This window comes from Polistes dominula, unplaced genomic scaffold (genome assembly GCF_049000335.1).
Source record: "Polistes dominula isolate Pdom_NZ unplaced genomic scaffold, Pdom_raw_medaka contig_28, whole genome shotgun sequence".
Classification (NCBI taxonomy): domain Eukaryota; kingdom Metazoa; phylum Arthropoda; class Insecta; order Hymenoptera; family Vespidae; genus Polistes; species Polistes dominula.
The window spans coordinates 3,595,183-3,618,627 of NW_028300879.1; the positions used below are offsets into that span (position 1 = coordinate 3,595,183).

At 29.9% G+C, this 23,445-nt stretch overlaps 6 protein-coding genes across 7 annotated transcripts in view; 3 read left to right on the forward strand and 3 right to left on the reverse strand.

Moving 5' to 3' along the window:
* The first annotated feature begins 116 nt into the window (after positions 1–116).
* eIF2Bbeta (eukaryotic translation initiation factor 2B subunit beta) lies at positions 117–2,421 on the forward strand. Its single transcript, XM_015328674.2, has 6 exons — positions 117–359; positions 441–527; positions 847–1,128; positions 1,355–1,511; positions 1,601–1,995; positions 2,069–2,421. Exons 1-6 carry the CDS (start codon positions 301–303, stop codon positions 2,139–2,141), a joined length of 1,053 nt encoding a protein of 350 aa, XP_015184160.1. The 5' UTR covers positions 117–300; the 3' UTR covers positions 2,142–2,421.
* amrt (TM2 domain-containing protein 2 amaretto) lies at positions 2,034–3,395 on the reverse strand. The gene is made up of 3 exons (XM_015328673.2): positions 3,059–3,395; positions 2,857–2,944; positions 2,034–2,780 (listed from the first exon to the last, which is right to left on the reverse strand). The coding sequence occupies exons 1-3, from the start codon at positions 3,193–3,195 to the stop codon at positions 2,451–2,453; spliced, it is 555 nt and encodes a 184-aa protein (XP_015184159.1). The 5' UTR covers positions 3,196–3,395; the 3' UTR covers positions 2,034–2,450.
* A 170-nt stretch (positions 3,396–3,565) lies between these two features.
* On the forward strand, positions 3,566–8,801 carry Su(fu) (suppressor of fused). The gene is given in 8 exon segments (XM_015328670.2): positions 3,566–3,985; positions 4,685–4,777; positions 6,821–7,130; positions 7,237–7,472; positions 7,572–7,615; positions 7,618–7,792; positions 7,889–8,096; positions 8,183–8,801. Coding segments are annotated over 8 exon segments (1,311 nt in total). The 5' UTR covers positions 3,566–3,806; the 3' UTR covers positions 8,249–8,801.
* A 105-nt stretch (positions 8,802–8,906) lies between these two features.
* Positions 8,907–9,774, reverse strand: LOC149033636 (uncharacterized). Of its 2 annotated transcripts, XR_016176654.1 has the most exons (2): positions 9,232–9,774; positions 8,907–9,082 (listed from the first exon to the last, which is right to left on the reverse strand). XR_016176654.1 is itself a non-coding variant. In XM_089172797.1 (1 exon), exon 1 carries the CDS (start codon positions 9,700–9,702, stop codon positions 9,334–9,336), a length of 369 nt encoding a protein of 122 aa, XP_089028923.1. In that variant the 5' UTR covers positions 9,703–9,717; the 3' UTR covers positions 8,907–9,333. The 2 variants fall into 2 exon arrangements, 1 of the variants encoding a protein (XP_089028923.1); XM_089172797.1 differs by having other exon boundaries at positions 8,907–9,717.
* A 520-nt stretch (positions 9,775–10,294) lies between these two features.
* Positions 10,295–11,287, reverse strand: LOC107070453 (uncharacterized). Its single transcript, XM_015328687.2, has 4 exons — positions 11,146–11,287; positions 10,701–10,877; positions 10,522–10,636; positions 10,295–10,435 (listed from the first exon to the last, which is right to left on the reverse strand). Exons 1-4 carry the CDS (start codon positions 11,210–11,212, stop codon positions 10,318–10,320), a joined length of 477 nt encoding a protein of 158 aa, XP_015184173.1. The 5' UTR covers positions 11,213–11,287; the 3' UTR covers positions 10,295–10,317.
* Positions 11,288–12,621: 1,334 nt separating this feature from the next.
* neur (E3 ubiquitin-protein ligase neur) overlaps positions 12,622–23,445 on the forward strand; it is a 93,005-nt gene continuing 82,181 nt past the window's right edge. The window contains exon 1 of the mRNA XM_015328686.2: positions 12,622–12,763. Within this exon, the coding sequence (XP_015184172.2) occupies positions 12,730–12,763 (34 nt within the window). The 5' untranslated portion in view covers positions 12,622–12,729. The remainder of the gene's footprint in view (positions 12,764–23,445) is intronic.

The following is a 23,445-nucleotide window of genomic DNA, read 5'->3' on the forward strand; positions in this document are numbered from 1 at the left end:
GATTACAGTTGCAGTCATATAATCCATGCCTATCGATATCTACGATATTTGTATATCGATTATAATCGATTATCAGAATTGTATCGATATTTTATTATAGGGAAAAAAGGGTTAAGTTCGTTTGGTAATTTCATTTTTCTTGAAACTTTTCATTTTTCTCGTGCTAAGGTTGATTTTGTGCCATTAGGAGGAATTAATCAAATTTGAATTTAGTTTTAACATAACACGTGTATTTATAAATATATTTGAATATATAATATAAAATATTTATAATATTTATAGAATTTTTTTTAGAAAAAAATGACTGTCGACGGTATTAATAAAAGTGTATTAAAATTGGTAAAGGATATTCATTACAAGTATGTAGAATTTTTGTCATTCTAACCTCAAATATGGGATGGTCTTTTATATTTTATAAATGATACATTTATATATTTTAGAGATATCCAAGGAACTTATAACATTGTTATTGCTACTATTTCCGTATTTAAAGATATTATTAATTGTTCAGAATGGAATACTGCAAAGTAAGTTACCTTACCTTATGTTACATTTTGTGTATCTAAATTTGATAAAATAATGTAACAAGATAAAATATTACCTCAAAGAATCATGAATCATTTAATTTATTTTTATTGAGTTAATCTAAATTAAAACATTTTAGTAAAGTTACACTTTATAATTAAAAATAGAAAAGAAAAAACAAACTTATATGCCCAATATGAATTTTTTATCTTTTCATTTTAGTGTACTTAAATTACTGTTATAGTTATGTTCACATATTTTGAAACACCATGTATAATAGCATAATAATAATTTAACTATATATATATATTTTTTATGTAGACATTTAATGGATATTATTACAAAAAATGGAAAATATTTAATCGAATCTGTTCCACTTGAAGCATCTATTGGAAATATGGTGAGACGTATATTGCGAATAATTAGAGAAGAATATAGATCAGAGCTTAAAAATAAAACTGAAGAAACGGATACTCAGGAATCGTTACATAAAATTCTTACTGCTGAACGTGATCAAGACACCGATTATGATATACACGTGCCTTTCCTCAAATCAGCACTTATTGAACATATCAATGAAGTTGAAGTGGAATTAGAAACATGGTAAATTAACATAATGTGGGATTAAGCACTTTTATACGAAATAAAATGGGCATTTGTAAGAAAGTTGATTGAAGGTCCTAAAATAGCTCAAAAGTTAGATCAATCGTGTGAAAAGTGAAAGTCTCAAGTTCTAGTCTCGATCCAGTTAGCCTAATTTTTTTAAACAAGTTTTATAACGAAATAATTTTGTGTTCTATTGCACTAAATTAAATTCTTTATTTTCTAGTTCAGAAAATATCACACAACAAGCTTCGGAACATATTCATTCCAATGAAATCATAATGACTATTGGCAAATCTAATTTAGTTGAAGAGTTTTTCAAAAAAGCTGCTGCAACAAGAACTTTTGAAGTTATAGTGGCCGAAGGAGGACCATCTCTAAGCGTAAATATGCATTTACTTTATAATAATATCTAATGATTATAGAGTAGTTTTGTACATTTTAATTATATTAAATTACTTATTATTTATAGGGTCATGAAATGGCCTTAAACCTAGCCAAAGCTAAAATTAAAACTACATTAATATCTGATGTGGCAATTTTTGCAATGATGTCACGTGTAAATAAAGTAATTATTGGTACTCATACAGTCATGGCTAATGGAGGACTAAGAGCTATTTCGGGTTCGCATACAGTTGCTCAGGCTGCGAAACATTACTCTGTTCCTGTAATGGTGTTACTACCTCTATATAAACTTTCACCACTTTATTTATGCTCACATGAACAGGATGGATTCAATCTACATATTTCTCCCATGCAAGGTGTATTAGATGGAGCTAATGCACCTCTCATGGAAAAGATTTATGCTTATAATCCAGTATTTGATTATGTACCTTCTGATCTTGTCACATTATTCATTTCCAATTCGTAAGTCATTTACTTTATTCATTTATTTTGCAAAAATATCTAATTTCAAATGATTTTTATTCTTTTATTTCAGGGGTGGAAATGCACCATCATATATTTACAGATTACTTAGCGAGCTTTATCATCCGGATGATTATGAACTATAACTTCACTAGAATATTTTAATTTATAATATTAAAATAATATGAATGAGTTAAATGACTCTTGAATAGGTGAGACAATTTCTATTTGAACATCAAATCTAACGTTTATATAAAAACATATAAGATACTTTTATAAAATACATTGTCCTAAATGGAGGATTTTTATATAGATATATAATTTTCATTTGTACTGTTGTAAAAATTGTATCAAACAATACTGATAGTTATGCAAAATTATATATCCTTAAACAATGTATTTAGTGATATAAAATTTTTAACAATATTTATGTAAATATATATGCAATATGTTCACTATACATAAGGATTCCAATTACTACCATCTTCAGGTTGCAAAGAATTAGTTACTAATAGAATAACATCAACAATCCACCATACTCCAACACCACCAACTGTTAACAATTTACCCACTGCAGTTCCTGTTTGTCCAAGACAAAATCGATCCATGCCTAATACACCTAACAATATGCTATAAAGTAACGTAGTTACAAAAAAATGTTCACTGTATTTTATGCAAGGAACACCCTTGCGTGGAAAGGTTCTATTACCATGACATTCTATGTCTGGAAATACAGTACAAGATACTACAGTTTTTTCCACATCTTCATAGCGGGATCCTCCAAACTGAAAATGAAATATTTAAACAAATATTGATGAATTTTTAACAAATTTTTGTTTATTATTATATTCTGATTTATACCTTGACACAACCTGGACCTGATTCTTCTTTTGCAGTTTTATTTCCTTTTAGATCAGTTGGTTGTTCACATTCGAGAAATTCAATTGGACTAACAAAAATATGAACTTTTGATGAATCTTTTAAAATCTCTTTGATTTATTAAAAACTAAACTGATATATCAATTATTGAAGGCCATTTGATAAATAATATGCATATACTCACAGAAATTTGCACTTTACCAACGGTCCTAACGGTTTATACTCCATTTCTGGTACCATACTGTCATTTGTTGAAACTACCAATTCAATCAAATTCCAGCAAAATCCGATAAGAATGAGAAATATCAGATCTAACCTCATTTTGTCAAAAATAACATTTTAAACGTATCGTCGTATGAATTGACAGGTTTATATTTGAAAGGATTGATTTATTCGTTGGTTATATTAAAAGAGAGAGAGAGAGAAAAAGATCAAATTAGTTCGATTCAAAGTCTAAATATAAATTGTTGTTATTACTTTTTTCTTATTGATTTACGTGACATTTTTATCTATCACCTCTTTTCATTGTATTGAAAAGTTGTCAAGAATAAAGAAATTTCATTTCGATACGAGTTACGTTCGATAGATCGTTTTGTAAAGTAATAATAACTTACGATTGGTTATTAGCATTCGCCATGTTTGTACGTTGACCAATCGTAGCATTCTTTAATCTCGAACTGATGTCACGTGTGTCGATCTCTCTCATACGCAACTAGTGGCTCCCCAAAGGATGCACACCCAAAACGCTTTTGTTTTGTCAGTCGTGCGGTATGTGCTAAAGAATAGTCAGTCGGTGTTTGGATTCGTTGTTGAGTAGTTCGTTCGTGAGAGTTTGTACGACACGGACGAAGGGTTTCGCGTGTCGTTCTGACTTGTCAAGGGGCATCACATCAAATACGACGAATTCTTTCGATTTAAATAACCGTACTTTTATGCAGAACAATATGCACGAAAGAGAAGAATTTCACAGAGGTTGTTCGTCAGGACAATCTAGCCAAGCACCACCACCAGCAGCCAGAGCACTCGGTTTGGACGCCTTGCATGGATTGTGTAAAGAAATATATCCTGACCAAGGCAATCCTCTTACTGTTACAGCTGTTGTAAAATATTGGTAAGAATTTATAACCAACAAATTTAATTAGTTAAGAAGTTATACATAAATATTATTGATAGTTTTGATGTAATATTAATTCTATATTTGTATCAAATATATCATTAGTATCAATTAATAAGTATTATGAAATAATAATTGTTTTAGTATATCGACGAATTTTTATAATTAATAGAAAAATTTCGCTATATATATCGAGTATTGTTTTGAAAAGTTGTGTATACATATACGATGACGACAATAAGAAAAAGTAAAGGAATTTAAATTATTCTTATTTGATTATATATTAATTTTTCTATATTATACATTGTTCGATTTTTTCAGTAATAAAAAGATTATTTCAACGCGCGATGTTAATCAAATATAAATAATTATATTGAAGTATTTAATTACGACAATTTTACCTTAATAAATTAATCGATGATTACCAATAATCAATCGATAGCTGCCATTTTGATGATAGCAGCGCCACCATCTAATATAATAGATTTTTATAAAAACAAAAAGAAAAACAATTCGAATTGCGTTCTGCTGGACATAGTTTGGTATGCGTTAGAACAAAAAAATGCCAAGCGTTTAAACTTCATGAAGGAGGAAAAGGGTAGCTTATATTTAGCCACCCTTCGTTTGTCATGTATATACGAGTCTAGCCCGGATGTACAATCAAATAAATCGAATTTCCTGTGTACTTATTTGCAGGTTGGGTGGTCCTGATCCTCTCGACTATATAAGCATGTACGAAAATCCTGGTTGTCCCGAACTAGGCGTGCCTCCGCATTGGCATTACGTGAGGCAAGTATCGAATTACTTCTTATTTCCATTACCAGAATGTTTAAATAGATGTTTACAGTAAGATGTGCTTCTAATACGAAAGTGATCTTTAAAAGACATACCATTTAAGATTTGAATAAAAAAACACATCGTTATGTAAATTATATTACAATATTATAATAATTGTATATCACTTTCTAATAACTTACTATATTTAAACATCTTCGAAATGAATCTATTGTTTAGGTACTCTGTATAATTCAATTAAAACAAAATATTATATTTCACAGAATCTATTTTCTAGATCAACGTTTTACAAATTATGTTTCGCGAAATATTGTTGAGTTACGTGAAAAATTACATAAATTAATATAGACCCATGTATAATTTTAATGTTAACTTTTATATTTACTTTTATTGTATTATTTATTGTTAATTTATCCTATAAAATAACCAAGGTAGGAACTGTTATAGAAAAAATTTGAGAAACATTTTTCTAGATTTTATTGTCATTTCAAAATGGCCTGAAATGACAATGAGATTCTAATATTTTTTACATATCTCTTTTTTATCCTAACATTAATATTCTTCTAATTATTAAAATTAATAAATTCATTAAATGACAATTGTCATCTAATTATTGAATTTTTGCAAATAGTTATTTTGTTTCAAAGTTAAAAGACTCTATGTCAAAAGATGAAGATCATCCATCGAACGTGGCCGATTCATTTTGCTCTCATCGCTCTGCCACATACTTCTTCTTCCATTTCTCTTCTTCGAGGCATCATTCATTCAGAAAAGACAGCCCTTCGTTTTTTATGCCATAGGGGAAGAGAGACGCCGAGCTAAAGAAAGATATAAAAAAAAAAGAAAAAGAAAAAAAGAAACGGGAAGTCAGGCATTCGTTAATGTCACCCTGTTTAGGTAGAAGTGTGCCCGTGGCTTCTTTGTACAAAACCCGCGAGCTCCATATACACGCGTGCGCACACACGCACATATGGTTCATATATATGGCTAGGTGAAAATTTATATACATACGTACATAAATATATAATAATATTAATAACATATATATGTATTTACGTATGCATGTATAATATATTTATGTATATGTATATATATGTACACGTGACACGTGTACACCTCGTGCATTTCAATCTCCGTCTTCCTCTTCTTCGTCATTTTAAAGACGTTTCTTCTCCTCGTTCTTCGGTACATCCCTATATTTTCTTTAATCTTCTTTCCCATCCTCATTCCAGTCGTAATATAATTCATCTTATAAAAACCATCGGCAGCATTTGTCCTTCAAAAATCAAGCTTACTACAGAAAAAGAAGAAGTAGAAGTAGAAGTAGAAAAAAAGAGAGAACAAAAGGTCCTTCCTCTTCGATTTCTTTTTATTTCTTAAGAAGAAGTAGTCGATTAATTCGTTCAATACGTTTTTTCATTCGCGTCGAGTGAATCCAAGTGTCTGTATATATATATATTATATGTATATGGTATATAGGAAATAGAACGGTATGAATTGAAGAAGAAAGAGAAAGAAAGAGTCTCTTGACGAACGAAAGGATTTCGACGTAGCCACGAGTTCCGACAATATCTGCATAACGAGCGACAAGTGGCTTTTCGCTAAAGGGCATCTTTTCTTCCTTTCTTTTTTAAAGTGGTCCATGCTTCTTCGATTTCAAGCAGCTGCTCTAATAGTTCGTGCATTTCTCTATATATAGATGACGATAGGGCGAAAGAGGATGAAGTCGTTGAAAAGCTCAAGGAATCGGAAATAGAAGCACGAGACTTTCCTCTTTTTCGTCTGTCCTGACTAAATATAATCTGCCATTGACCGTACCTCTTGACTTTCTTCTATTTTTTTTTTCTATCTTTTTGTTTTTTTTTTCTTTCCTCGAAAGAATATAAAGAGAGAAAGAGAACTTTTTTCTATTTTACACAATATATCCTTATTTCATATTAATTCAATTTTATTCAATGTATGAAATGTTAATTTTAAATCTTTATTGTTAATCAAACAGAACAAGTTTGTATTTAATCCTTTTTTTCTGATTTTTAGTTTGGGTCTTTCCGATTTGCATGGAGATGGAAGATTACATCCAAAAAGTGGTCCAGGTCGTCCAAGTGGTTTTGGTTTTGAACTCACCTTTAGATTGGTACGAGACAGAGGGGAAACTACTCCACCTACCTGGCCAGCTAACGTAATGCAACAACTGGCTAAATATGTTTTTAACTCTGGCAACATGTTACTTCCTGGTGATCACGTTTCATGGCACGCTCCTCTGGACAATGGCAGCGGTCGCATCACGCAAATTTTAATGGGCAGAGATCCTCAATTGCCGGCATCCGTTTCAACTCCTCATGGCGAAGTATGCTTCCTTTTTAATCATTTCATTTATTATGAATTAATATATAAATAGAGCGTTAATTGTTTCATTCATTTTATCTAATTACTTTATTGTTTTTGTTTTCTAGGTTTCATTTGTACAAATTGTAGGTGTTACTTCCGAGGAGTTACAAGCAGCTCAACATTGGAATGGTCTAGGTGTAGTAAATCTTTTAAAAACGACCAGAGGTTGTGGCCCATGGTTGTTGACGAATATGAAAAGGATGCACTCCGTTATGGATGAAGATCCTTCCGTAGCTGAGAAAATTCAATGTGGTATTGAAAGGGAAGGATCCAATTTAAGTGGCGTTTCTGCCAAATGCTGGTATTATATTTAAAATTAAAATATATTTTTTGTTTGAATGAAAATAAATGTTACGAGATAATGAAGATTTATAATCGTAGTATCATGACACTTTTATAGGTGGGTTCAAGTTACTGGTGATAAAAATACAGAAAAATATAGAGAAAAAAAGAAGACTCTGATGATGAAGATATTAAACCTATAATAAAGACAGAACGATTATCTCCTTGTGAACAAGAAAGAGATACAGGTTTCTCTGATATGAATTGTGTCAAAGTATTACCAGGATTACATTTAACGTTTAATCTGGAAGCTGGTTCCTTACTGCCATTAGCAATAAAGTGAGTAGACGAATTTATTCATAAGATTTATTTTGAAACATGGTCATAATGTAAAACGATGAATGATCATTTACAGATTGATATTTTTTATTGCAGAGGACGTGTCATGCACGGAAGGCATTTTACGTTTAAATCCATATTATCTCATACAGCTGTTACGATAGTAGCTCCCTCGGTTACAGGCACTTTGGTATCCAAAGAAAAACCATATGTTGTTCGGGGTCCTTGGTTACAAGTTTTACTTCCCGAAGATTTATCAGAAAAAATGGCTAATGAATTTCAAGTCTTGAATACGCCAGAACAAGTGAGTCTTACAATTATATACGATTAATCAAATTTATATTTACCGTCATACTTGAATGATTTTTTTAACTTTCATATTTATTACAGATTCAATTGCCAAAAACATTTTCCTGGCCCGAACATAAATTGGTTATAACCGTTGTAAATGACTGAAAATTACAATAAATAATATCAAATAGGTAAGAATCCTGTGACGAATCTCACGGAAAAATTTCGTTCGTATTCTCTAATGTTTAAGTACGTAACATTGATTGAGAAGGATTAAAGTATTATACAGTTACGTTAAAAGGCAACTTCGAAACGAATATTTATAACGCGATCGCTTTTTTTTTTTTACGAATATACACATTTTGTAAGTTTATGTAATTTATGAATATTATAAATCGTGCGTTAGTCTGTATGAATATATTTAGGAAAGAATCACACAAGAACGTATATAAAAGTGGAGACGAAATATTTTTAAATAACGATTTTGAAAGAAACGTGCAAGTTTTCGTGTATCAACATATTTAAATAATACTTACAATGTTTATACATTGATAAGAAACAATAGAAACAGATGGAAGAGTCTCTCTTTTATTAAATGGTGCCTTATGCTTCGTATTTAATAATGTATATAATAGGATATAACTTATAAAGTGTAATTTTTTATTTAATATACGGTTTTACACATTGTTATGTATAATAAACGTTTACACAAAGACGATGTTTAAGATTGTAAGATTATTTTAGTGATGAATTTTTAAGGATTTTGTAAAAATTGAATAGAATGTTTATTATATTACCTTGACAAAAATAATCCTTTTATTCAATAAGATCTTTTTCCGAGATCGCATTCTGAAGACGTTTTGCATATCTACCCCTACGTTTGCCAGATTTCTTACATGTGCAATACTGATTATCATAAGCTTTAGAATTTGCGTTTAAATTATTATTTTCCTGTTTTGTTTTTCTATCAAACCAAGTCCAGATTTTCATCCGTGGATTCTGAAGAATTATTACATTGAAATTACAATGTAAACATTTAATCTTTAATATTATAATGCTACTAGATCAAAAACCAGATAACTTTTGATAAATTTTAAAGTTTTCATTAAAAATCGATCTTATTAAAGTTCAAATGCGAAATGTGTTACCTGGTTTTTGTATCATAGCCATCAATGTCATTGTTGAAGCGAATCCTTCAATATTTCATGTGAGCCCATTGAGACTCCAATATTTTCTGTCCCAGATCCTTTCTACGGCAAAACCATTCCTCGTACCTGCTTCATCAATCTCAAAACTATCCTGATAGCTTCGATCCAAAGAATGACGACGATGCACGCGGATGCAAAATCTTCCACGTCATCGCATTTGATGTTTTTGATGACATTGACGATACCATGGAATACATTCAAGTACGTTCTCATAGAATCAATACAGAGATCCCTAAGGAAACACATCACTTGGAAGAATAAATTCATCATGGCAAGTATAAATTCTAGCATTCTCGCTAAAAAATCCAATAGAATGTCCAGTAATGATTCGAAGGTGTCCCATGACCAACACGTGACGCGCGCGAAGAACTCGGTGAATTGTTCGGAAACATTCGATAGCCTTTTTTTCATGATCGATCATTCATTTATACCGATACTATATAATAATTTATTTTATTTATTTTAAAGTTTTGATACGCGACCATAGATTTAATTGGAAAATTCGTATTTCTTTCGCGTGATCGATAGGAAAGAATTCGAAAAAGGTTAAAAGGTTTACAAAGTTGAAGATGAAGTTGTCATTATTATTCGTTCAGATAATCAATAATTAATTATTCTTTTGTTTTCGATTAATCATTTTATTTCTTTGACGATATTTTGTAAGATATACAAATTGATTATGACAATTTTGTTTGTTTGTTTTTTTTTCTTTTTTTTTTTTTTTATCTACGAACTATCGATTTTACAGAATGATAGTAGAAAATTGTAGCGTCGGTGAAAAGCTAAAACGGGGTAGCAAATTATGCTTACGTATCATAAGGTATAAGCTTACAAAATTATTCACAAGATTGACTTTCATTTTGTTCGATGCGAAGCGGGCGGGGCCAGTTTTAAAATATCGTAACGTGGCAGTTTTCGTTATTATTTGTGTTTAGAAAATGATTAAAACATAATTAGAGATATGTCCCTTAATCATTCATTGGTCGAAGTAATTTGTTCTTTAAATAGAAAAAATTGTTTTCTCGTTTAAACGAGTCCAAAAAAAATAGGTAATATTAAAATGATCAAGGATGCTTCCTTGATCCGAGTGGTCCCATTACACGCATCTGCATCATTGCAAGATTGAACGCAGCCCCGAACGTATCTAAAAATTGGATAAACATTGAACGTTGTCGTGTCAATTATAATTATATCATTCTAACATAACATATTTTTTTTTTTTTAAATTACTTATCGTCAAAATAGAAACCACCACAGTGAGACATCCTTATGATCTCAGAATCGGTGGTTAGAGTTCCGCTATCCAACGCACAGCTTCTGACAGTAAGCGAAATGCCGGTTTCGTCTGAAAAATATCTAATATAATAAAACACTCGAATTCTCTTAATTTTTTTATTTCAAAAAATCACCATAGATCCCAGCTATTTTGATACAAGCGGTTGCAGGAAAGAGACCATCTCGACCTTTGCGGCCACCCAAACAAGGTGACTCCAAAAATGCAAGACTGCCATTATTGTGAAAGGGATCGTCACAGGGTTTGTTATCGCCGTTGATCGAAACACATTTAAAACAATCAATGGCCCAAGCTTAAAATAGAAAAAAAAAAGTAAAAAACCAATTTAATCTTCGAACAGATGGGATAGATAGAACAATAGATAATCAAACGTCATGTTAAACACTTTCGACACTTGTCAAACAAACCGTCGTGTATTGATTTTCTCACTCTATTGCAAATCATCATTGAAAAAGATTCATTGAATAATAATTAATATTAAAAAAAAAAAAAGATAGAGAGAGAAAGAGAGAGAGAAAGAGAGAGAGAAAGAGAGAGAGAGAGATAAAGAAGAAACTGACCTCTTTGTAGAAGAATTAAAAGTAAGACGAGAATGGAGCAAATAATCGATGGAAATTCCCGATTCATCTTCCCTTGAAAGGAAAGAACTATCTTCAGGAAAAATTCCACTAATCTTCGTCAGCTGTTGGACAGTTGAAAAAGTTGATTTAAGTCTTCGACGACGTTCATGACAGGATCGATATCGATAGGAAAATAATTAATTGGATCGATCCCTTCTCTTCAATATCGTTCCTCGATCCACCGTCCACGGTTGATCTTATCGTTCCTTGCTAGATCCATAGAGTAATCTTCTTTAGGAAGAGGGGAGTATAGGCCTCGACAACGTTCCTCGACGTATTACACTAGCTTGCTTGCTACTGACGCAGTGTTTTGCCACGACGTTGCTAAGGAGATATATATCGTAGCCTCATATCGTTGTTAGACCTCGCTGATCTCTCCTTTGAAGATTTATAACTTCATAACGGATCGATTATCTCCCTTACGTCTCACCTCATTATCCTCTACGTTAATCTGGCAAATCTCGAAGGAATTTGAGGGCAAAGGGACACGGACTGAACTCAATGCCTATCTACCTACCGTAGATCGTTAACAGTGCCCGTCTCGTCGACAACAACCAAAAGAAAACTTTTTCGTGAAGTTTACGATGTCTCGGACAAACTCTTACTTACTATTTATTTCGAATTTTCTTGTCTATTTCACATTATAATCGCGTGATAGTTGCTTTAACAAAGAATGTATTAAACGACGATGACAACGGGGACTACGATGAGGATGACGACTTGAACACGCGACACGCGAATTCTAGGCGCAGTTTATGATTTACAGAAATGTGACCGCGATCTATAGAAAACGGAAACGCCCGAAAAGATACCAATAATTCTTCCTAAATATCGGTTCAATTCTATCTATAATTGAAGTAGAAATTAACGCAATAACACATACGAGATATTACTAATTTAATATTAAACATATTTAAACGTATTTTTTAATGTTACGCACGTAATACTCCGTAAAAGAAACACAATTTTGTATTAAACAACGATAAATGAAAGAGAATCGCGAGTAATGACAGATTCCTATTTGATAATTCGTATTTTAAAGTCCGTAAGCGCCCTGGGGAGGTAGGTAGAAAAGGCAATTTAAATAGTCGCGGGTCGCGCATGCGCGCGCATCATCGCGGGCCAATCACCTCTCGTCGGCGCAGCACGAGAAAGAAAGAAAGAGACAGAGATAGAGGGAGAGAGAGAGAGAGAGTGATAGAAAGAGTGAGAGAGTGAGCGTGAGAAAAGAAAGAGAAAAAGAGAGAGAGAGAGAGAGATAGAGAGAAGGTTGGAAAAGGAGGAGGGAGTCTTGTGCACGTCTCTCCTCTGCCGTAGCGACACACCGCGCACGGTTTACAACACCATCACACTAGCACAATGTGACTCTGTATTATTGTTTCGTACTGGGGTAAAAAATGTGTCGGTCTTTTTCGTATCCATGTTTGTTCGAGAAGTTAACGTGAGTTCGGGTTTGGGAGGACAGTGCCGCATCGTCTCGTGCCTCTGATCGTGCCTCACATCGTTCAAGGTGCGACAATAATAATGGGCCAGTCATCGAGCAACACCGGACACAGCGGTGAGTGAGAGTCTTCTTGCTCCTTCTCTCGCACTTCCTATATATGTATATATATATATATATATATACATGTGTGAACCTTACGCGTTCCCCATCTCTCTTTCTTCTTTTACCTAGTATATATATATATATATATATATATATATATATATATATATATATACGCGTATTACATACACTCACGCACGCGGGGCCTTTTTTTCCCCATAGAAGAGAACGCGTTAAAAAAGACGACATCCTGTTTGCCCAGTATTTACCATCGAAAGAGATTTCTTTCTCTTTACCATCGTATATATGTTAATACCTAATTGATCTCGACTAGTTTGTTTTTTCTAAGCATTTATTAATGATACCGTTTAAAAAACATCGATTTGGACATTTGATGTGTGACAACTTGTCACGAGTTTTTCTCTTTCCACGTCCTTCCAAACTAACCCTACGACCTTCCTTCCATTCTTTCTTCTCTCTTCATTACTTTCCTTTTATTTCTCTTTCTTTCGTTCTGTCTTTTTTCTTTTTCTTTATTCTTTATTCTCTTTCTTTCTTTTTTACTTTCCTTTATTTCTTTCTTTCTCTGTCTTTCTTATTCTTTCTCTACCTTCCTCTTTCTTTCTTTCTTCCTTTCTTTGTCCTTTTCATGTACGATTTAGCAATCTGAGAGAAGGTTCATCGCCTTCTTTCCTTTCTTTATTTCTTTTTGTTCTTGGTAAATTTCTTGACTATACCTATCTCGAGAAGAAGAAGAAGAAGAAGAAGAAGAAGAAGAAGAACAGAAAAAAGGGATAGAGAAAATGTTCGTTTTTTAGGTTAGGTCGACCGTGCGTCGATGTAATCAAAACTACTGAAACGGTTTTTTCTCTCTCTCTCTCTCTCTCTCTCTCTTTCTCTTATGCACTTATGTTTTAACGCATATACACGCTGCAGTACGTTCGTTCATTTTCATATTTTTTCCTTTTTTTCATTTTTTCTTGCAATGAAGTACCTAAAAAGATTGGGTTATTCATTTTCTTTCTCTATTTCTTTCTCTTTCTGATTATGTCTCGATTAGGATCCAGTTACCCTTTCATGCAAAATAATCACATCCGTCTGCGATTTTTCTGCCGCATTGACTGGATCTGCGCAAAACGATCGTTATATCGTATCACCAATAGGACATTTTCTAGCTATTCTAACTCTATACACTTAATACTTTATCATATTTCTATTATTTCTATCCATTATTTCCTTCTCGTATTCTCATTTATCATTTTATTCTCTCTTTTGCCAATGTATACTCATTTTTCTGTTTTCTTTTTCCTAAATTCTCTTTCACATTTTTAATGCATTTCGTTGTAGAAAAAAAAAATAACATAAATAGTCTATCGTAATGTCGATTTTTTCGTTTGTTTACACTGTGTGATTGAATGAAGAAGGAATGTTCAATGATAAAACAGAGTGTCATCTCTGTTTTGCCATAATTTTGTATAACCTTTTACATTTTTTTATTTATTCGATTATAGGATAAATATTCTTAGTGCATTGTTTACATAGAATTGTGAAAAGCATTCGTATTATTAATCATTTATTTCTTTTAGATTTAATGTTTATTCAGTTGTGTTTTATCGTTGATAAATAATATTTCCGAAAATGGATAGGTAGGATTATTTTCTTACCGACCTGTTAGATTCGTCTTAGGGCGACACCTATGCTGGACAGTTTACTTGGTTGGTAAGAAAGGAAACTGCTCTTTCGGTATGTGCAGTTGCATCTGTGATAACTTAATCATTGATTTTTAATTCAAATTATTTTTTTTATAACACACAAGAAATGTTATCAATATCTTGTATTTTTATTATATTACGTCAATAGTTTATAAATATATATATATATATATATATATATATATATATATATATATTTTTTTTTTTAAACATTGTTGCTATAATGTTTTATAATTTAGATTTCATTTGTTGGTTTTATAAACTTATATTATTATTATTATAGTTAGAAGATGCATAGAAATAATGTCGAGTTTAAAACTTTGGACAATTTTTATTATCTTTTAAGTTGTCAATAGTTATGATGGATAGTAACAACTATATCGTTTAAAATAAGTGATAAACTATTGAGCTGTTTACGCCTTGTTTTATTTTAGAAGAGATAACAATGTCTACGACGTAGAACATTGTATCAACTTTTGTAATTCTTATCATTTTTAGAGTTTTACAGACATCAATGTAGATAATTGGCCTATATTATTTTGTTTTTATAAGTAAAATCTATTTATTGATTATTTAAATATAAAATATATTACGAGTTTAGTGTCTAAAAAAATAAAAATAAATATATTTTTCTAAGTTCTCCTTGTGATATGCAACACATTAATACATGCATGTAATCAGAAGTTGCCTTAATAAGGGGCTTAAAAAAGTTTTGTACCAATAGATGGCGTTGTTAACCCAATTATCAACATGGTATAGATGGTTGCATATCTGCAGGCGTGATATTAAGAAATTGTATATTAATTATTAAAAAAGATTACCATAAATAATATATTTATTCGTTTCAATTAGTTTTATAAAAAGTACGAGAAATGTTTATAGAAATTTTATAAACAAACAGAGAGTTTTCATTTTATAAATGCGAATTCTTTTAATTGCAATTGAAAATATTCATCAAAGTATAGAAATTGTTTATCGAGAACAACGTTTCAACATAAATATTTATATACTACTCGTTGCGATTGAAATAATGATTTTTTTTTTCGTAATAAATAATTCATTATACTTCTGTGTTATAAATTAATATGGAGGAGTGATAAATTTTCAAGTGTTTTATGATGAATGAAAGATCAACATATATTTGTTATTTAATAACATGTTACTCATTTTAATCATGTTTGACAAACAGTCCGATTACTTTATTATTTAGATAAACCTAGAAAATATATCATCAAAGTCTTATATTGTTGTTTAATTATAATCCTGTTTGTTAATCATATAATATTATCAGATGACTCTAATAATTCCATCGTTGTTGAAGCAAATATTTCAACAGCTGCAACTTTTCGCACTTTACTATTACCTTTTATACTTTGGTAAGTCTTTCTCGATTGGTTTTTACTCGTATATAAGAAGGTTGGGTTTCGAGGCTTGCAAGATGGTCCCTTTGCACCCCCGTAGTACTTCTTTCCTTTTCTCTAGGTGCTCAGGTATATGTGTCGATGTATATAGTATGGGCCACAGATGTTATTGTCATATGGCAGACACACGGCCGAAAAGGAGGGTCTAGGTAGCCGAAAAACCGCGATTGCACGTTCCTCGCGAACGGATCCTCCCTAATATCGAAGTCAAGCACAGACTCAATGTGTGAAAGAGATAGATATATAAAAGAAGAAGAAGTAAAAGTAGAAGTAGAAGTAGAAGTAGAAGTAGAAGTAGAAGTAGAAGAAGAGAAAGAGGAGACTTCCTTCGTGATTATTTAATCGCCGTCACGCGAACATCGACCGCAGTAATTTTGCTCGTTAGTAATCGAGGAAGTGGGGAAGGAGAATACAAATATTCATGTACTGCCATTGTCCTATATTAATACACGTGATGCATAATGCGAGAATAAAAATTACGCTGATATGAAATGAAATAAAATGAAATAAATTTTTAATAAATACATATCTTTTTTAAAAATATGTATACATACTAGGATGTTCCAGATACACGTTGCTGTGACTTTGTTATAAAATGTTGATTTAATATAATTCTCTAAACTATTTAATTAATTATAACAAACAAAATAAATATATTTTTATAAATATATTTTAAATAAGTATATATATTTTTTTTAAATTTTATTTTTATATATAATACATATTTTTTTAAAAATATATATACATACTAGGATGCTCCAGATACACGTTGCTGTGGTTTTGTTATAAAATGTTGATTTAATATAATTCTAAACTATTTAGTTAATTATAACAATAAACAAAATAATATCACAATTAGAATGGAATATATAAAATAATAGTACTCGAAAAAATATAAAAAGCAAGGTTAGTTTTATCGAAATAATTGAATTTTAATACAACACCATCTATCGAATACTTACAGAATCTAGAGTCTTACATACCCTCTAATAAATCCTTCAATTAGCAATAAAAAATACAAAATAATCGTGATAAAAACTATCTTGTTGAAAAAACGATTTCTTTTTGACAGTATTGTCAAAATTAGATATTGAATTAATTTACTGTAACATAATGGTGGTGTGAAATAACTGATTAAGTATATTTTGTAGTAATTTTGATTTAGAACACTTTCATAATTATGGGCACATATATATATATACTTTTCTTCTCTTTCCTTTGATATTCCACTTTCTTTTTCTTCTTTTTATTTTTTTGTTTAATTTTGTTTTCAAAGATTAAAAAGAATGTTGGTAGTGTTCAAAGGAATGATAAGGATTTAATGAGCCGTATAGAAAAATCCTTGTGACTAAGCTTTGACGTTAGATGAAATTTCGTTAGGATACGTTTAGCTTAAGAGCGTTGATAAAGGGTCAAAGGCACCACTTCCGGGAGGGTGTGGATGGACTAGGTGGTTAAAACAAGACTAGGAGAAGGAAGAAATCGTCGTAGACGAGGCGCTAGAAGAGGTAGAGGGAGGAGGGAGGAAAGTTGCCTTTGCGCTTCAGGGCAGCGACCCAATTCTCATATGTATTTATACCAGAAGACGCTATGCCGGCTGCTTGTAGCCATTTTGAAGAGAAAGAGAGAGAGTCAGAGAGAAAGGGGAATGGGAGGGTGAGTGAGGGTAGACGCGTGTAAGAAAAAAGAGACGTCTCGTGCGTCACGAGACGTACTGCGAGATCTAATGACTTTGGAAATTCAATTCCGCTTTTCGTTTCTATACCTTTCTTTATTATTGTTTTATTTTTCATTTGTTTTTTATTTCATATAATTTTTATTAATAATTATAATTAATAATAATAATAATAATAATAATAATAATAATAATAATAGTAATAATAAATTAATTAAAATATGTAATGTAATATATAATATACATATAGATAAAAATTATATATATATATATAATACTTATATATTACTTATTATATATATTATTATTATTATTATTTGTGTATGTAATGTTATTTATTTTATTTTAATTATTATAATATTCATTTATAATTATTATTAGTTTCATCCATATATGAATATCATTGAAGCTTAGAACGTTATAGTTTTATAGTATTTTTTAAATGACTATTTTTTATATTACATTATATTAACGTATAACTATTTATATTTATAAATATTTTGTTCTTTTTTATTTATTTATTTATTTTTTTTTGGTCAAGTTTTACAGTACACATTCATGTAATAATACAATATTAAAAGAAAGTTCGAACCCAAATCTTCTTTCATTCATCAGTACTACTACTACCATTTCGATTTTCTTTTCAAAAAATCGATGTTTTTGTTCGATCATTGTGGTTTCGAGATAACGTAAAGAAGACCCTTCGTGATTCTTGTCGTTTTCTTTATAAAATAAAATACACCTATCTAATTCAGATTGAAAAAGTTTAGATACGTACTCTCTTTCTCTCTCTCTCTCTCTCTCTCTCTCTCTTTCATTCTTTAATAACAAAAAATGCAAGTTGTTCGTATAACAATACGCTACCTTTCCTTTTCTACCGATTCTTCTTCAGACACACGTGTAGTTTTGTAAAACGAGAGGACTGGTAGTAATACGAATGAAAGAAAGAAAGAAAAAAAAAAGAAAAATTGTGTGTGTGTGTGAAAAAGAGAAAGAGAGAGAGAGAGAGAGAGAGAGAGAGAGGGATGGTAAACGTTTAAATGGTAAGGAGAGTATTTTTCACCGATTTTCCGGCGGACCGGTTTTTCCTCTCGTATATAAAAAGAGGGGTTCTTTAAAATTGTCCTGGTAGCTTTAAAAAGTAAGAAAAAAAAAAAAAGAAAAGAAAAGAAAAAAAGTCATTGTGCAATGTCTACGTAAGAACGTCTAGAGAAAGAAAATACGCAACGACGAAATCAGCTGTGTTAGACTCGAAAACGTGGGTGGAGAATTTAGAGAACGAGATTTATAGATTTATCTCACTCTATCCTTCACTCTTTCTCTCTTTTACTATTTCAACATTTTCATTTCTGTTACTCTTTAACTAATGATTCTTTACCTTTCTACCCTTCCATCATCATCATCATCATCATCATCATCATCATCATCTTCAACACTTTACACAAAAGTCGTATATACGTCAAACAATACGTAAGTTAGTTCGAAAAGAAAAACCACCACCACCATCACCACCCCACAGCTTGGAATCTACGACCAAGTGAAAGGGGGGAAAAAATACGAAAGCAAAGCTTGTCGTCGTAAACAAGTGCACTACTCTCGAAAGCGTTCCGCGATTATGCAAGAGAGATATGCACGCTCGCGTAAGACGAAGTGCCTGCCTGCTTGATGATATTTTTCACCTCTCTAGACGCTTTTCCACCAAATTCCTTAGAGTATCTTCTTCTTATTCTTTTTCTTTTTCTTTTTCTTCTTTTTCGGTTTTTTTTTTTTTTTTTTTTTTTTTACATTTCTCTGTGTTCTTCCAAAAAACAATTATCTTTATCAACACTTTCTCATCTGTCCTTAATAAATTAAAACTAACATTTTTCGATGTACTTTTTTACGAGATAAATAAACAGAAATATTCTATTAATGTATACTATTAATAATAATTATAATTTGTATCGTGGATAATTTGAAAAAAAAAAGATTATTTTTAACAAATTTTACTGTTTGAAATATATTTTTTTTTTATTATTATTATACGTTATTTTACTTCACATAAAGAATAATAATAATTGATCGTATTTATAACTCGTGTTAAAATAATATTAAATAAAAAATTTATTGCGAATAAATATTTTCATTATTTATTTTATTTTAAAATAAAAAAATTTTAATTTAATTTTATTAATAATTTATAAAAAAACAAAAATGGGAAAACAAAAATGATCGAAGTAATATAACTATTCGAAAGATTTAATATTAAAATAAAATAAAATGAAATAAAATAAAATAAAATAAAATAAAATAAAATAAAATAAAATAAAATTAATTTAAATTAAATAAAATATAATAAAATAAAATAAAGTAAAATAAAATAAAATAAAATAAAGTAGAATAAAATAAAAAATATATATTATATATTATATAATATAAATATAATATAAAAAGATACATTATATATTATTAATAAATAATAATTAAATAAAAATGGCGGGATTTGGTATTTGCGGCAATGAGCTTTCGAGTTCCTAATGCCAATTAATAATAATAATAATAATAATAATACTTAAATGAAACAATAATTTTATCGATTTGTATTTTTATTTTTCATGATTAACAATCGATATAATCGACATTTGAATTAGATCGTAATAGAAAATAGGAAAATGGGGGGTGGGATGCACCTGATATTTATACTTTATCACGTGGATTTAATTTACTTGACTTTTATCGATCTTAAACATTAATAAACGTGTGCGTTTATACGTATAAAACACATCCCCCCACAATGACTACTTTCTTTGTAGTTTTATATTGTAAATATAACAAAGATATATATAGTAAGAAAGAAACATACAAAAATTAAATGAAATAAGAAAGATTCGTATATTCGTATAGATAATTAGAAAAATGAATGAATGCACCTTGATATATTTTCATTTAATTATACGATTTAATTTAACTTGACTTTTATCGATCCTAAACATCGATATAAACGTATATATATATATATATATATATATATATAGTGAGAAAGAAAAATAGAAAATGAAATGAAATAAAAAGAATGATTCGATATCTGATCGGTAAACTATCGACAAATCGATGCAAAATCTGTCGAGTGTTATCCCACGTTACATGGGATTTCATATACACATACATACACATACATATTCATGCAGGTTACCATACACATGGGAGAAAATTTATTTCTGATTTAGCGGGAGTATATTCGTCTTGGTAATACACTACCAAAATATATATATATATATATATATGTATATATATACCTTCGTTAAAACGGAAGAGTAAAAACAGATAGAGAAAGATAGATAGATAGATAGATAAATAGAAGGAGAGATTGACGGAGAGAGGGAGAAAGTAAATCTTACGATGATCTTAGTCGTTCGGGGTACGATTCGTCAATAAACATTCGCGGTATACCAGAAGATCCATACGATATACATACGTGGGACGTTGAGACTCGTGAATATGGGTCGTGCGAAGCTGTTTATTTGCAAAAAAGAAGAAAAAAAATTACTACACCCGCTATTTCCGTCGCAATTTTGCATGCACCAATAGAAAGAAAGAAATGAAAGAAAGAGTAACAAAAAAAAATAAATAAAAAATTTTTTTGAAATATATATTTGACGACTATGTTTAAATTTCACTTTTTATAACAGAGGAAGTTGGTTATTCTTATTTTATTTATTTATTTTTTTTTATTTTAAAAACATTAACGGTATGATAATGCAGTTATAATATATCTTATAATATATATATATATGTATTAATAATATATTATATTGTTTTTATAATAAATAAAGATAATATATTTATTTTATTATATAATTATATTTTATTATTATTTTATTTATTAATATTTTATATTTAATTAATTATATTATTATTGTATTTGTTTTATATTATATATATATATATATTTGTATATAATATTGTATTTTTAATACAATTATATACAATTAATACAATTACATATATGTATTATTACAATTACATATACAATTTAATAAATAAAATTATATATACAATTGTATATAATAATATACATAATTGTATATAATATAGATATACAATATTATAATTATATTGTAATTAAAAATATTATATTAATATTATTTATAATTAAATAATTATATATTATTATAATTTATTATATAATAAATATGTTATTTTTTTTATATATTTATATATTATAATAAGTAATATATATATATATATATATATATTTTAAAACATTATATTTTTTTTATTATTTTTTTACAGACACACACATACACAGAAGTATCCAAATATTAATTTAAATTAAGCGAAAATATTGATAGAGTATTATTAGCACAATGTGCGTTAACTACCCTTAAACTCTCTGCTTTAAAAAAAAAAAAAAACAAACATATACATAGTTAACATCATAAGAATTATTAACCATAAAACGGAAGAAATCGATCTTCTTGATAAACCACACATGTTCACTTACAAATACCAACTTTATATAATTTTTTATTATATATTCCATTTTTATAATCTTTATATAGAAAAACAAATATATATATACACACACACACACTCTTCTTTAATGGTATTTCTACGAGTTAAGGATGACGTTATGTTCGTTAATGACATTTCATAAAAATCATCACATGCTTACTTATTTATTTATAACCAGAGTTTGCAGTCCATTAAGGGTAGAAACGTCCAGAAACAGACAGAAGGGTAGAAAATCTATATATATATATATATATAGTAAAACGTAGGTGGCGGCCAATTCTTTTGGTGAAATGCATTCGAGTGTATTTAAGCTGAGACAGATTACGATAATCGTTGCAATGTTAACATATGTGTGCGTTCCCGTGCGAGTTTAAAACGTGGAAAGGGACGACGGATGATCGTGCATTTAACGCGTGCACCTTCGGACAACGGCTATTCTAAGAAACACCGATGCACATGATTTTCTTGCACATTGTATAATTATAATAATATTTTCATTTAATTATATAATATATAAAAATAATAATATTTTAATTATTAACTCCATTGCACTTGAGGGGGGTTTCACTATGGAGACAATGAAGAATATAAAAAAATTATTATTAATAACAAACTATAGCAAATTCAATTTGGTTTACAACACATATCAACTATGACTTTCCTTTCTAATGTGCATATATTGTATCATTTATATATATAACACGTGAATATGATTATTTTGACTGGAATTAATTGCTATTTGAGTTGGTGGTAATATGAGCAAAAAAAAAATTTACTTCGAGTGCAAAGGGTTAACACGTTCCATGCCAAGCACTTTTTACCTGACTTGTCATTCAGCCCATTTAATTTTGTTTGAACAAAATCAACCATTACATGTAATTATTAATTATTGTAATTATAACATGTGTATTTTGTGATACTAGGGTATATATTCAATAATATATATGATAATAAATAGAAACAAAATTATACGATAAAACATTTGTCAATAGTTGTATATATTTACTTGTTAGTAATCGTCAAACCCACCCTCCCCCCTCCCCTGCCGATAGATATACGTTGTGTCCGATTTTCAAAATAACGTATCTAATACCATCCCCGATAGACGACTTAGGTTTAATTCAGCCTAGCTGACCGTCTATTCCCAGTGCAGCAGAACGTTGCAACACATAGGCTTAAAGTAATCTCGCCATGCTATATTCTTAACTCCGATGGATGTACGAAACGAACACGAAGACGACGAAGACGAAGACGACGACGACGACGACGACGAAGACGAGGAGAAAGATAGAAATGGTGTTTCTAAAGAAAAGGATAGAGAAAGAGATAGATAGATAGATGAAATAGTGATAGTGTGGTGGTAGTGATGATGGTGGGACGATGGTCTGCATT

Excerpts from the sequence above, each read along its gene's own strand:
- eIF2Bbeta (XM_015328674.2), top strand. The coding sequence starts at position 301 with ATGACTGTCGACGGTATTAATAAAAGTGTATTAAAATTGGTAAAGGAT. Across the intron at positions 528-846 it reads TCAGAATGGAATACTGCAAA|ACATTTAATGGATATTATTA; the intron begins GTAAGTTACCTT and ends TTTTTTATGTAG. Across the intron at positions 1,996-2,068 it reads ACATTATTCATTTCCAATTC|GGGTGGAAATGCACCATCAT; the intron begins GTAAGTCATTTA and ends CTTTTATTTCAG.
- amrt (XM_015328673.2), bottom strand. The coding sequence starts at position 3,195 with ATGAGGTTAGATCTGATATTTCTCATTCTTATCGGATTTTGCTGGAAT. Across the intron at positions 2,945-3,058 it reads TTGGTAAAGTGCAAATTTCT|TCCAATTGAATTTCTCGAAT; the intron begins GTGAGTATATGC and ends TATTTTTGTTAG. Across the intron at positions 2,781-2,856 it reads CAGGTCCAGGTTGTGTCAAG|TTTGGAGGATCCCGCTATGA; the intron begins GTATAAATCAGA and ends TTTCATTTTCAG.
- LOC149033636 (XM_089172797.1), bottom strand. The coding sequence starts at position 9,702 with ATGAAAAAAAGGCTATCGAATGTTTCCGAACAATTCACCGAGTTCTTC.
- LOC107070453 (XM_015328687.2), bottom strand. The coding sequence starts at position 11,212 with ATGAATCGGGAATTTCCATCGATTATTTGCTCCATTCTCGTCTTACTT. Across the intron at positions 10,878-11,145 it reads TTTAATTCTTCTACAAAGAG|CTTGGGCCATTGATTGTTTT; the intron begins GTCAGTTTCTTC and ends TTCTATTTTAAG. Across the intron at positions 10,436-10,521 it reads GGTTTCTATTTTGACGATAA|ATACGTTCGGGGCTGCGTTC; the intron begins GTAATTTAAAAA and ends TCCAATTTTTAG.